Source organism: Manacus vitellinus, unplaced genomic scaffold (genome assembly GCF_001715985.3).
Source record: "Manacus vitellinus isolate BGI_N305 unplaced genomic scaffold, ASM171598v3 scaffold_12_pilon, whole genome shotgun sequence".
In the NCBI taxonomy this organism is placed as follows: Eukaryota; Metazoa; Chordata; class Aves; order Passeriformes; family Pipridae; genus Manacus; species Manacus vitellinus.
In genome coordinates, this window is record NW_021938949.1 from 5,991,668 (window position 1) to 6,004,410 (window position 12,743).

At 55.9% G+C, this 12,743-nt stretch overlaps 1 protein-coding gene across 1 annotated transcript; it reads right to left on the minus strand.

The window, feature by feature from the left end:
- Positions 1-1,449: 1,449 nt before the first annotated feature.
- NATD1 (N-acetyltransferase domain containing 1) lies at positions 1,450-12,454 on the minus strand. The gene is given in 4 exon segments (XM_029957855.1): positions 1,450-4,829; positions 5,498-5,616; positions 12,359-12,409; positions 12,412-12,454. Coding segments are annotated over 4 exon segments (330 nt in total). The 3' UTR covers positions 1,450-4,712.
- Between the last annotated feature and the right edge of the window lie 289 nt (positions 12,455-12,743).

Sequence of the window (12,743 nt, forward strand, 5' to 3'; positions counted from 1 at the left end):
AAGAGGAGCAGGGAATGGGGAGGCTCCCCTGTTGCATCTCTGAGGAGGAATAAATCACCGGATCACTTAGGCTGGAAAAGACCTCTGACATCATCGAATCAATATAAAGTTTATCCCCAAATGCTTCTCTAGAAACGAAATGCAGGTACTGCCAGAGGTCTCCCAGCTCCTGTGGATCCACCAGAAGTGGATGTTGAAGGTTTTGTGGGGGTGTCCCAGGACCATCTTGCCCTCAGCCTCTGGCCCCAGGTCCGCTCCCCAGCACAGCAGGGTCATCCAAGGGGACCTGTGCCAGGGCGCTTGGATAGTGATCTCACAAGGGATCCTTGTGCCTCTGCAGGGCCCCCTCTTGCTCCTAGTCTGATTCCTCCCAGGAGAGGAGCCTTTTTCTCAGGAATTTTAAGTTTTCCGTTAACAAACAGCAGCTCCCTGCTCTGCAACCTCCTTGCTCTTGGGGATAGATGTGCCCTCAGATCCCATCACCCCTCAGGAGAGAGCGGTGCTGGCTCTGCATCTCCCAGAACTAGGAAAACCCCTCTGTTTGACAGCATTATTCCCAAGTGATGCAATGTGACAAGCGAACAAACTCCTGGCTGCCTCCACCTTCCCAGCGATCCCGAGGCTGCTCTTCCAGCCTGCAGGGCCCTCCCACACCGCTGCAGTTCAGCTGTAACTGGGGGGGCAGCTGTTTTGCTGGAGGTTAAGGGCGCATTTGCAGGAACAAGAGGTGTTTGGGAAGCGTGCCCAGCCCGGCAGAACGTGCAGCACTGCTGGGACAGGCCGGAGCATGGACTGTCTGGAATGTGGAATGTAAACAGAGTATGTTACCAGCAACAGCCCGGCTACAGCCCCAAACCTACCGCGCTGTCCCTGGGGAGCAGCAAACCCTGCTCCGCCTGCTCGAGCTGCAGCCCCGGGGCCACTTGTCACTTCGGATCAAATTATAACTGTAAATAAGCTGGGCCCCTTCTCCACACCACCCTCCCTGGCACGTTGAGTTACCCAAACTCCAGCCTCCACTCAGTGTTAGAAAGTGGCACAAATACTGTGCTGGACCCTGAGTGCTGAGTGCTCGGGCTGTGCTCCCAGGGCTGAGGAGTGCTGGCTCCAGGAGGGAAGTGCCTTGTGTCCCTCTGAGTCACCTGCCTGCCCGCCTTGCTCTGGACAAGCACAGCAGCTGGATATTTAAATATTTTCTTACCTTAATGTTTTCAAACATCTTAAAAAAAACAGACACAAGCACCGAGTGACTGTTCACCAGAGACTGCACTTGCAGGATAACTCCCAAAGAGTGGCCTGAAATTCCAAGGAGGGCTGATGAGCGTCAGCTGGCAAAGGAAACAGACTGTCAGCTGACAGGACCCAGCCCAGAGGTGACAGAGCTGGGGGTGCCCTGGTTCCATGGGCACCTCCTCCCACCTCCCCCCAGTATGGCACAGCCACTGCGGGTCAGTTAAACCACACTTTTATTGTATTGTATTCCATGCATTATGTTCATGTCTTATAGTATGACAGAGGGAGGGATAAAGATAAAATGTTAAACATAAACAAGAGCAGAAAGGTCATTTGTAACAGGTCCTGAGAAGGAAAGGCACATCGTAACCACCGAATCCAACAGAACGGAAACCTGGGACAGAGGAAGACAACGCTGGAGAGCGGATGAGGGAGGGGGGTTTCAAGTCGGGTGCTGTGGAAGCAGGTTTGACAGCAACCTGCATTCCCCCACCCACCAAGGTCTGTAGTTCAAATGGGTTTGGGGACCTCAAGATTCAACCAAACCACTTTCCACACTCCTGTTGCCAGGGAGAGTTCAAAATTCCCTGACTCCTCCAGGCTTAGTGAGCACCAAGGGGCAGCAGAGGACTCAAAGCTCCTTTCTGCAGAGACCAGCTGGGAAAGGGCAGCTGGTGGGGAGGCAGGGAAGGGCTGCCCAGCACTGAGGGATCCCGAGCCATCTCCTGCCCGTCAGTGCAGGATCCCAGGAGCGCCATGGACTGCAGCATCGCTGGTGACCTGTGGGTATTGCTATTCACCGGCATCAAGGACCACAGGGAAGGGAAGGCAGAGGGTGGATACAGCAGAGAAACGGTTGGCACGGACACTGGCACACAGCTCGTCGGGTCAGACACTGGAGGGGTTGTAGCACCTCGAAGGGAAGCAGCAGCAAAACCATGTGCTGTGCCTGATTTAAGGCAGCGATTGCCACTTGTGATCCAGCGCTGGGAAGCACGAGGTTCCTGCCAGAGCAGCACAAAGGGCTCCAGAGCCAGGCTTGGACGCCAGGCCACTGCTGGTGCAGTGACCACAGCACAGCCTGCAGTGAGCTGACACAACAGGGAACTTCTGGGAACTGCCACACAGTGGAAATGAGCACAAAACCAGGGCAGAGGCTCGCAGAGGCTCACGTGAGGCAGCCAGGCACACATCTCTCCCAAGCACCCAGCCCTGCTGTGACAGACACAACAGTGCCTTATCTTGGCTTGCAGTGGAGGAGACGGTTCAGCTTCACCTTGGGATCAAGAGCAGGGACGGTTCTGTCGTCACGGCTGTACCAGAACCAGCCTTGCTCCTGCTGAAGTGTGTTTTGCATGTTAAAGAAGGAACACTTAGCAGCCCAGATTTCTTCTTGAGCCCCTTTAGTTTGCTACCTGCAACCCTTTCCCAATCCCTTGAAGCCATCCTGAAGGTCACAGCTCAGGTGGAATAAGCAGCAAGAGGGCAGAAACACGAGGCAGCAGCAGGGCTGAGCCCGAGGCCTTTCCTGAGCAGCACAAGGCAGAGGTGGGTCTGCTGCCGGGCACAGGTCCTTCCCCAGGCAGGAGGTGGGCATGGGCAGGGGTCTCACAGCCCTGTGCAGGGCAGGGATGGAGTCTGGGAGGTTTTACTCAAGCCGGAGAGGGCCGTGTTATGCTGGTGATGGGCAGCCCAAGAGCATGGGCAGGCAGCAGGGCTTTGCCTTGAGCTGGTGACCAGGAGGAACAGCTCAGGGCCTCCCTGGCTGAGATCAGCCACAAGGTCTCCATCTCTGACCATCCCAACCAGTAGAGAAGGCTGGAGGAGTTTTGTCTTTGCCACCACGGACTTTGTGCTGGGCTCTGAGAGAGGGCTGAGCTGCCTCGGTTGGGGCTTCAGTCACTCCGTGGCACAGATTGTAAACTTTAGTCCCTGCTGAGCTAAGCTAGGTCTGGATTTGGCCTCCAGGTGAAAGGCTCTCAATTTCCTTCTGCCTGGCTGCAGCCCCCAGTGGCTGCTCAGGGCTGGGGGTGTCAGAAGCATCATCTCCTGCACCACATCCCTGCCCTGGGACACTGCAAAATCCCGAGAGCTCGGTGGGAGATGCTCTGAGGTGTAGCTCATGCCCTGTAAAACCCAGGCAAGGCAGGACAGGCAGCAAGATGGAACCAGGCAGCGCCCTACCATCATGGTGTTACCTGTACATCCAACTGTGGCAACACTGGGCTGTGCTACAGGGTCCTTGTCCACGGAGGGAACAGCACGAAATGAGGGTGTTCCTGCTGCTAGCTGAGGACCCTGCAGTGCTGCCAGCACCTGAGCCTGGAGCTGAGCGGAGAGGTAATGCCCTGAGCCAGGGCTTCTTTCCAAAGGCTGTAAGGAGAAGCCATCAGCATCCACGTAGAGGCAGGTGGCTCCAGGAGATGGGCCAGGAGCAGGTCCTGGAGGCCTTACCCATGTTGCTCTCAGGATGGGATGATGGCTCTGATCTGGGGCTTAGACGGGGATGCAGAGCTGGAGTTGAGGGAGATGGGGGGAGCCTTCCTCTTCAGCTGCAGGAAACCACGCTGGTGCCCTGGGATGTCCCCTCATTGCTTAGGCCAGGGCTGGCTGTGGGGGCTGGTCTTTTCTCCTGAGCAGGCTGTGTCCACACCAGCATGGGCAGCACCGATGGCAGGGGGAAGAGACAGGAACGATGGCCCGTGATCCTGTGGGATGCCATGCCGGGGTTGCGAACAGAAGGCTGGGCAGGAGCTGGAATCTCTGGGGAGCAGCATCTGCGGCTCAGCCACCTTTCTTCCTCTGCACAGACTCTGCCACAGCCCCTGCAGCTGAAGTGTGCTCCTCACAAGGCTCCTGTCCCTTGCCTCGGAGGTGTCACCGTCCTAGTGTCTCCACAGCTGGTGCAGGAAAGCCCCCGAGGTGCCACCATGGTCCACATGTTCTCATCCGTACTCCACATGGGCTTGGACACAGCTCAACAGGGGCTGGAGGGGATGAACCTGCCTCAGGGCTGGGGCTCCTCCAGCACCTCCCTCTGTTCCACAAAGCTTAATCTACAGCATCTCCCCCAGCTCCCAGAAGGAAAGGGGGGCTGGTGCCCCACGACCACCCCTAACCAACATCCCCCAGCAAGTTCACAGTTGTCGCCAAGCGGAGCGGGGAGGATGAGGTGCAGCACGAGTCATCCCCTGGTCTTGTGATGGAGTCTGGTGGAAAAATCATCCTCTTCCACCCCCTGGCTTGGGAAAAGCACTGGGGGATGCCATGTGTGCCCAGAGCCAGCCTGGCCCAGGGGCTGTAGCCATGCTCACACGTGGGCAGGGAGGAGGAGGTCGTGCCCACACTCACGCACCACATGGACACACTTAAAAAAACGGGAATTGCGAGTGTGGGAGGGGGTTTCCTGAGACCGCAGAGAAGCGAAGGCCGCGTTGGACAGTCAGGGACAGGTGTGCTGGTGTCGGAGCAGTCCTGCCTTAAGGCTGCAAGTGTTCCAGGTACTGCGGCAGCGGGTTCTCCTTGACGTATTTCTGAATGTACCAGCACGTCAGGTGAGCTTTCAGGTCCTCCTCCACCACGAAGTCCAGGGCTGCCTGTGACCAACCAGAGAAAACACACAGGTTACAACCACCATCCCCAGCCTACGCTCTCCTCTGAAGCCTCATGGGGGTCTGGACTCCTGTACCCCTCAGATAGAGGGGGAAAGCAGCAGGTTGCCCTCAGGTACCCCCTGTGCGAGGCAGGTGGAGGGAGAGGGTTGTGGGGAGAGCACAGCACAGGGTTCTCAGTTTAACCCACATCCAGCCTGGTGGATGCTGCACAGCAGGTGACCTAGCCCATCATGCCACCCATTTGCCCTGATCTACAGGGCCAGGGAGCAGCTGTAACCCCAAAGCATCACCCCACATTCCCTCGTGGCTCCTCAGCTCTCCCTGCATGGCTGCAGAACCCAAGGCAGGCAGAGGGCTCACAGGGACAGTGAAGGTTTGAGAGGAGGGGTCCAGCCCCCAAGTGAGGTGATCCATCAGCCCCTGCACAGTGGGCACAAGAAGGAATGGGCCAAGCACTCACCCAGCCCCTCTCGCCACCAAAACAGGAATGTCTGACCCCAGATTTCCATCTACCCCACCAGCCACCCCACCTCCCATTGGAGCAGGGCTCCCACACAATTCCAACGTGATGGGGCCTGGCTTCAGCCAGGATATCTACCCACAGCTGGGATGGCAACAGCTCTTGCCCTTCTGGGTGTTTGGGGCTGTACCTTGGCCAGGTGCTTGGCTATTCCTCTCCCTCGATAGGCATCCGGCACTTCCGTGTGCTGCAAGTCCACGATCCGCTTCCCCACGTACTCGTAGAGCAGCACTGCCTTGTCATGGCAACCTGGGGGGTGTGAGAGAGGGGTGAGGACTGGGAGGTCTCCTGGGAGCCCACAGCAGGGGATGGGCAGCTTTGGGATTGCTACAACAGCCCTCGTGCCCATGGCTGTGCTGGGTGGCTGTGCTGGGTGGGAGACTTTGCTTTCAGTGACACCTGGATGTGTCCTCCTTGGTCCCCCAAAGGTGTGAGAAGAGCCAGGTCTGCTCAGCCTTTCCAAGACCCTGGAACAGAGGCAAGTTTTCTACCCAGCCCTGAATTGCTGATGCCAACACAACACGTTTAGGGTAGGAAAGCAGCTGTGGGGAGGGGTGGGATGTGTTGATGTGAGGGAGAGCGCAAAAAACAGGAGGGGGAAAAACAATTCCTTTCTCCTCCAGCACAGAGTTTTTTGTTGTGGCACATAAAACAGGACAAGACTCCTTGGTCTGGTGTTGCAGCATTGCCTAGACATGTTTTGGGGAAGATGCTGGAGAGGTAAATCCCACAAACACACAGGAAAGTACACACAGGTGTGCAAGGGGGTTTGTGCACACAAATTCACATGTACACACACAGGTTTCCTGTTTCAACACCCTGACCTTTCTCACAGCAGCTCAGTTACAGGAAAGAAGAAGTTCCAGCACACATGGGAATCAGAGGAGAGCTCATAACACCTCTCTGGCTTCATCTGCAGAACCTGAGCTTCTGCCTTTAATGCAAAACCAAACACTTCATTTCTAGATGGTTTCTGGATTTAAAAGTGAGTTTCAGAAATACAATTCCCCAATCAAGAGACAAGCTCATTTAAAATAGTGGAACTTTTCCCTTCAATGGTTTTTGGAGGCTGAAGGGCTGCAATGTCCACTTCCATTCACTGTTTGCTTTAGCTGAGCTCAGTACACCCTATGTCATTGCATTTCAGCTGACAACTCCAGCCCAGTTCGCCTCATCCCTGCATTCAAGATGCACTAGAAATAAGACCACTGGAATTTTGTGCTTCAAGAGAAGCAGCTCAAGTTTTTGTTCCTGCTCCTTTTATGCAGACACTCGATTCTCCGACATCGGATGGAAACCTTCGCATTTCCAGCCCGAGTTTATTCCTGCTGGTTTGTACCCGCTCGTTCTCGTGCCAACATTGTTCTTGGGTGGACATAAATAATTTCTCTCCCTGCTGTTCCCCCAAGTATTTATAGGCATCAGTCCTGCCCCTCTCAGCCTCTAGTTCACCAAAAAGCCAAGCTCTTTTAGTCTTCACAGACAGAACAACGTTTCTCCATGTGGATCCAGACACCCAAAAAAAGCCATGGGAGCAGGTGAAGCTCTTCCCCAGCAGCACAGACCTGTCTCACTCGAGAGGAACCTTCCCAGGTCAGGGCATGAGCAAAGCCAGGTGCCCTCACCCTCACAGCATATTTGGTGGCAGCTCTCCCAGGGGTGGCAAGGGCAGAGCTGGCAGTGCCAAAGGCTGTAAAATGATCTTATAACAGCAGCTTTCACACGCTCCAGCCCTTCCACCCCACTCTCCCCCCAGGCCAAAACTTTCCATAGCCTCTGCCTGAAACTTTGAGAAATTTAAAACTAAACTGGTGACAGAGCAAAAGGTCTTTATTTTTCCTAAAATATACTTTTTTTCTACATGATCTCTTTAGAAGTATCACACACAAAAATGCATTTTAAAGCAGAAGGTGATTCAGTGTCTAGAGGATCTCAGATCTGGCCTGGGCAGGCTTTTCCTTGATATTCCCTGTAGCACAGCAGCACCACAAATCCCCAGCCAGGACAGGAGCTGCAGGGTGCCACCAGCACACAGACGAACACACACAGAGTCCAAATGATTTTACAAACAGCTCTGCAGAGAAAGCCAGTGCTGTCAGTGCTCCAGGAAACCAGTCCCAGTTCAGAAAAACATCCCAGTTCAGCCAAGTACGTAACCACATCTGTATGTGCTCACCTCAGTGACGGGACCCTGAGCCACACAGTGCAGGAAAACAGGGACACTCGTGCCACAGGGTTTGGTGTGGGCCCTGCAGGTGACAGCAGTGGCTAGGAAGAGGCCAGTCCTGGACATGGGGGGCTGCTCCCAGGAAAGCTGGGGTAGCTGGAAGCAGTCCTAACCCTTTGCTGCATTCACCCTCAAAGAAAGGGCACACAAGCAGAAACCCCACAAAAATGTGGCAGAAGAGACTCCTGCCTGCCTCATCCCCTTGGACTTTGGGACGGGGGTTTTATCAGCCTGCACAGACAGAGCTTGGCAAAGCAGGCTCAGGTCTCAGCCAGCCCCAGAGGTGCCCGTGAGCCTGACCCTGGTGTTTGACTCGCTGACACTCCCCTGCGAGGCCATAGGGAGGAAGTTGAGTCAATGCAAATCAGCACAGCCAGAGCAGGAGCGGGAGGAGGCTGCAGCAATGGCAGCACAGCTGGTGTCCTGCTCTCCCCAGTCCCTCACTCAAATCACAGGGTGCACAGGGAAGGGGAAGCTTTTCCAGGAGTTGGGTGACAGACCAGGTCTAACCTTGCTCTCCATGGAGGGTTTCCACCAAGACCAGTGTCACAGAGCTCCCATCCAAGCAGGGGCAGCAGAGGCCCCTGTGACACAGCTCAGCTGTGACACCAGACATGAGTCCCCAGGCTGGGTGGCTCACGAGCCTGAGGGGAAGAAGCAGAGAGCCCAGCCCCAACCTGAGCTGAGCAAGGGACACATCAGGCATCTGGGAAGATACAAGCACCCTGTTCCAGCCATCCTTTGCTGACCCTCTCTCCTTGCATACACAAAGTATCTGTCAACCCTTTTCCCTTCTCCCTGTCCCTCTGTGCTGGCCCCAGCCCACAATACAACTTTGTGTGCCCAGGACTGGAGCAGGGCAGGGGCCTGGTCTTCTGTGCTCCAACCTTTGGAGCAGCCCCTGCACTCCAGCCTCCTTAGGACACTGCTGCAAAACCATTCCCTGAGAGCAAGGGGAGGGAACAGACACCAGCCCCCATTTCCCACTCTCAGACACAGGAAAGCCAGAGGCAGGAGGCAGCTCAGCTCATCTGCTGCTGAGCCAAAAAGTGGGGAAAAAAAAAAAAGGAAAGCAGAAGCTGTGTGTGGGGTGAGCTGAGAGGACAAGACGTCCCGAGGAGCTTGTGCATCCCAGGCTGCAGCCACGGGCTGGCCTTGTTCCCCAGGGAGCTACTGGCATGTTACTACGGAGAGAAAACACAACAGAGGACAACAGCCAGAGCAGAGACGGCACAACCCTCTCGGAGGGGCCTCACTCACAGGAATGGCAGCAGGAGGGGCTCTGGTTTGGAGCAGTTTCCTGTTTAGGAGCTCTCTGGAGGTGACTGTGGCACAGGAGTAAGTGGGGAGCTCTTTGATGCAGGGTCTGGTGACAGATCCCTTGGTGCCCACTGCAAACTCGGCACCTTTTCCCTCCTGGAAATCATCTACCCCAGCATGGGAGGAAAGCTCCAAGTTTTCCCAATAAACCTGAGCCCGGACTCCTGGACAAGGAGCTCCTGAGACTCAGATCAGCAGGGGCCAAAGTAGGACTTCCAGCCTCTGGATGCTGCCCAAACCCAGCTGGGGAGGAGTGGGAGGTTTGGGAAGCATAGAGTGCTGCACCCAGGTGTTGGATGAATGGGAGTCTGAGTGTGTGAGAAGCTCACGCATCCCCAAGGAACTGGAGCCACTCTGCACATGTGGTGAGCCTGTCTCCCAGCTGGAGAGCCTGATGGGTTTGATGGGCATCAAGAAGTCACAGTGGTTGCTGCTAAAACCAGTTTCCTTGCCCCAAACATCGGTGCCAGCAGCTGGACTGACCATCCGACTACTTTGGGGTAGGGGGGGACGTCTTTGGGTTTCTTGTTTTGACCAGAAATTTCATCTTGGACCCAAAAAAACCCCAACTGCTCCTGAACAAAACAGTGTGTATGATTCCCATGGAAGCTTTTAGCTTTGACAAATTGATGTTTTCCAACAGAGTTGCTGCACGGGGAGGTTTCTGGCTGGCTCGTGCTGTTAGTCACATCCTAAGTGATTACAAATCCAGTCGGGCGTCTTTCTGCCCTCCTCTCGAGGGATAACAAAGCTCGGTGAGGTCTGGTTATAATCAGCTTTACTTTCAGCTTCTAAATGCTCCTGCATTTGGAATGCAAGGGAAAAGGGAATGTGTTCAAGTGAAGCAGCCTCTCCTATCAGAATTTTAGGAGCCACTGAGGGGAGAGCGGGGAACAATGAGCAGAGACAGGAAAGATGGGGCAACCCCAAAAACACCAAATGCATTTCATCTTCCTCCTGTACAGGGAGGAAGTCCTGACATGAGGTTACATGGGGGCACAGAGGCAAACACAGGATGATGCTGAAAACAAACACTTTCACAACTAGTTCCCAGCTTTCACTCTCTCAGGCCTCTTGCAACAGGGATTTCCAGAAAGATATCACTATGAGAAGTTTTCTACTCAACATCACACTACCCTAATCCACCGAGCCCAGAGACCAGCTCTCAAAGCCTGGCTCCTTGGTCCCCAAGCCTGATGCACCCATGTTTTCCCAGGATATCACCCACACTTCACATCTAGCAGAAATGAGGACCGAGACACCAGAGAAAAGCTGACCCTGGAGCCCACAGGCTGCCCTTCATCTCTGCCACAGTGCAGTAACATGGGACAAAAGTGCTCCCAGAGGGGCACGTGGGTCACATTGATGCCAAAATCTGTGTCTGACCCATTTCTTGTCATTCCCTACATGCTGCAGGGAAAACCTGCTGGAACATTCCACACCACTGATGCTCATCGTGCCAGGAGTGGAAGCAATGAAGAGAGCAGTGCAGGAAACAAACACCCTGCCACGCACTCCCACAGAGATGGTTATCTTCTGACCATCTTCCAGGGCTTGGCTGCTACCAGCAAATGCCTAACAAGGATAGATTGATCACCCACTCCCCATGCATGTTAGTCAGCCCAGTGGCACGGATTCCATCCCACCAGGACACTGCTCAGCTCTGCTTCTGTATGTGGCTGGTGCTGAACTCACAAAAAAGGGGCTCAGTGCCTCTGAACTCCTAGAAAAAACACAACCTTGATTGTGGGAATCCACCTACAACCCTGGGCAAGGCCATGGCCAGGTTGGACAGGGCTTGGAGCAACTTAGTGGAAGGTGTCCTGGCCCATGGCAGGGGGGTGGAATGAGATGAGCTCTGAGGTCCTTCCAACCCAAGCCATTCTGTCATTCTGTGATCGTGGAGCAGGAGGTTTTGTGCTGATTCACACACGACTCCCACCACGGGTCCCACAGTTTATTCTCTCACTCTCCAAGTTCACCCTCTGCAGTCACGACTCCTCCCTGCTCAGCCACCGAACGCTACTCTGCCCACGGTGTGGCTGGCAGAGGTTTGATCCAGAAAACCACAATAAAAGATTATGTTTCCCTAATAACTGCTGGCCCTTGGCTCTCCCCTGCACACACGAACAACGCCGTGTGACAGCTCCTGCCGTGGCAGCGGGGACCCGTCACCTCGGACCTCGTTTGATCTCTGTGCCTGAAATAAGCAGTTGGTGAAATTGTTCCCTCCGCACCCAGCACACACGTCTCCTCCTCCCTCGCTCCACCACTGCCGAGCCTCCAGCCTGCACTTTGTAATTAGTGGTTGAAATGAAAATGGGGTGAGGGGGGGGAAGAGGAGTCTAAAATAAAATCTGGACTATTCCTGTTGTTTTATCGAGAAAACCTCCTGCATCCCCTATGATTTCTGAACTACCCATTTAATTTAATTTTTTTTTTTTTAAAAAGACAGCTACCCTGCAATTTCTGTAGGGCAACGAGGCAGCCTGTTTTACTCAGAGTAGTTCTCAGCATGACAAATGGACAGGGAAGAGAAGTTGGGATCGTTGAATATTTGGGATTAACCATTAAGAGGATGGGGCACAGCACTGCCACATCATCCAAAGGCACCTGCTCCTGGGGGGAGCAAAGGGTAGTACCCCCAAAACCTGCCTGTGCCACCACTGGATTCCACACACCAATCCCAACCACATGAGCCAAGAGATCCCCAGATCTCCTGGGGGAAGATTTTAGGGAGCAGGAAGAATGGGGTGGACTGCAGGAACCAGGGGCACTGGGGGTGATGGTTTAGAGGAGTATCAGGGGGGCACTGGGGGTGACAGGGGGGAGTTTACAGGGGAAGGTGCTGCGAGACAGCGGCACAGGGGGAGGAGGGATGGGGGAGAATGGAGGAAAACGGGGGGAACATCGAGGAACAGGGAAGGGAGGGGAACGGCGAGGAACGGGAGAAAAAACGGGGAAATGGGGAAGCCGAGGAGGAAAAGGAGGAAATGGGGGAGAAACGGAGTAAAAAGGGGAAGCGACGGGGGAAAAAGGGGGAGAAGGACGAGGGGAAAGGGGTGAGCGGGAGGGGGGAAAGGACGGAAAGGAGGGTGAGCGGGGGGGTAAGGGGAAAAGCGCAGGATGGGGGAAAATGGGAGGAAAACGGGAGACAAGGGGGGAGCGACGGGGGGGAAAAGGGGGCGAGCGGGGAATGGGAGGAAAAGGGGGGCGACAAGGGGGAGAGAGAGGGAATAAGGGGGGGGACAAAGAGGGGGACAAAGGGGAGCACGAGGAGAAAAGGGGGACAAGAGGAGGACAAGGGGGAAGACGGGGAGAAAAAGAGGGCGCGGAGGGGAAGACGGGGGGGCAAAACGGGGGTCTGGGTCGCCGGCGGGTAGAACCGGGGGTAGAGGGCAGCAGGTAACTCCCCGGGGGAGCCCGAGCCCCGCCGTCGCTCACCGTTGAGCCGCACGGTGAACTGCCGGCGCTTGCGGTCGTGCTCCACCTGGATGGGCAGCCCTGCTCGAGGAGGCCGAGCGGCGCCGAGTGCGCCATGGCCGGTGCGGGTGCCGGTGCGGGTGCGGTGCCGCTGCCGGTGTCGGGCGCTGTCGGGCCCCACGCGGCGGGAGCGGGGGCCGGGCCCGGGGCTGCCCGGCCGCAGGAAACCAGCTGTGCGGGCACGTGCCCGCCCGCCGGCCAATGGCCGCGCCGCGCTTTTGTTTTGGTACGGGCGCGCGCCCTTAAAGCGGCGGACGCCCCTCGGCGGTGGGGCCCACCGACAGCGGCGCCCGGCTGCCCCCACGCGGGCGGGCACCGCCACCAGCGCGGTCCGAGCGCCGGCACT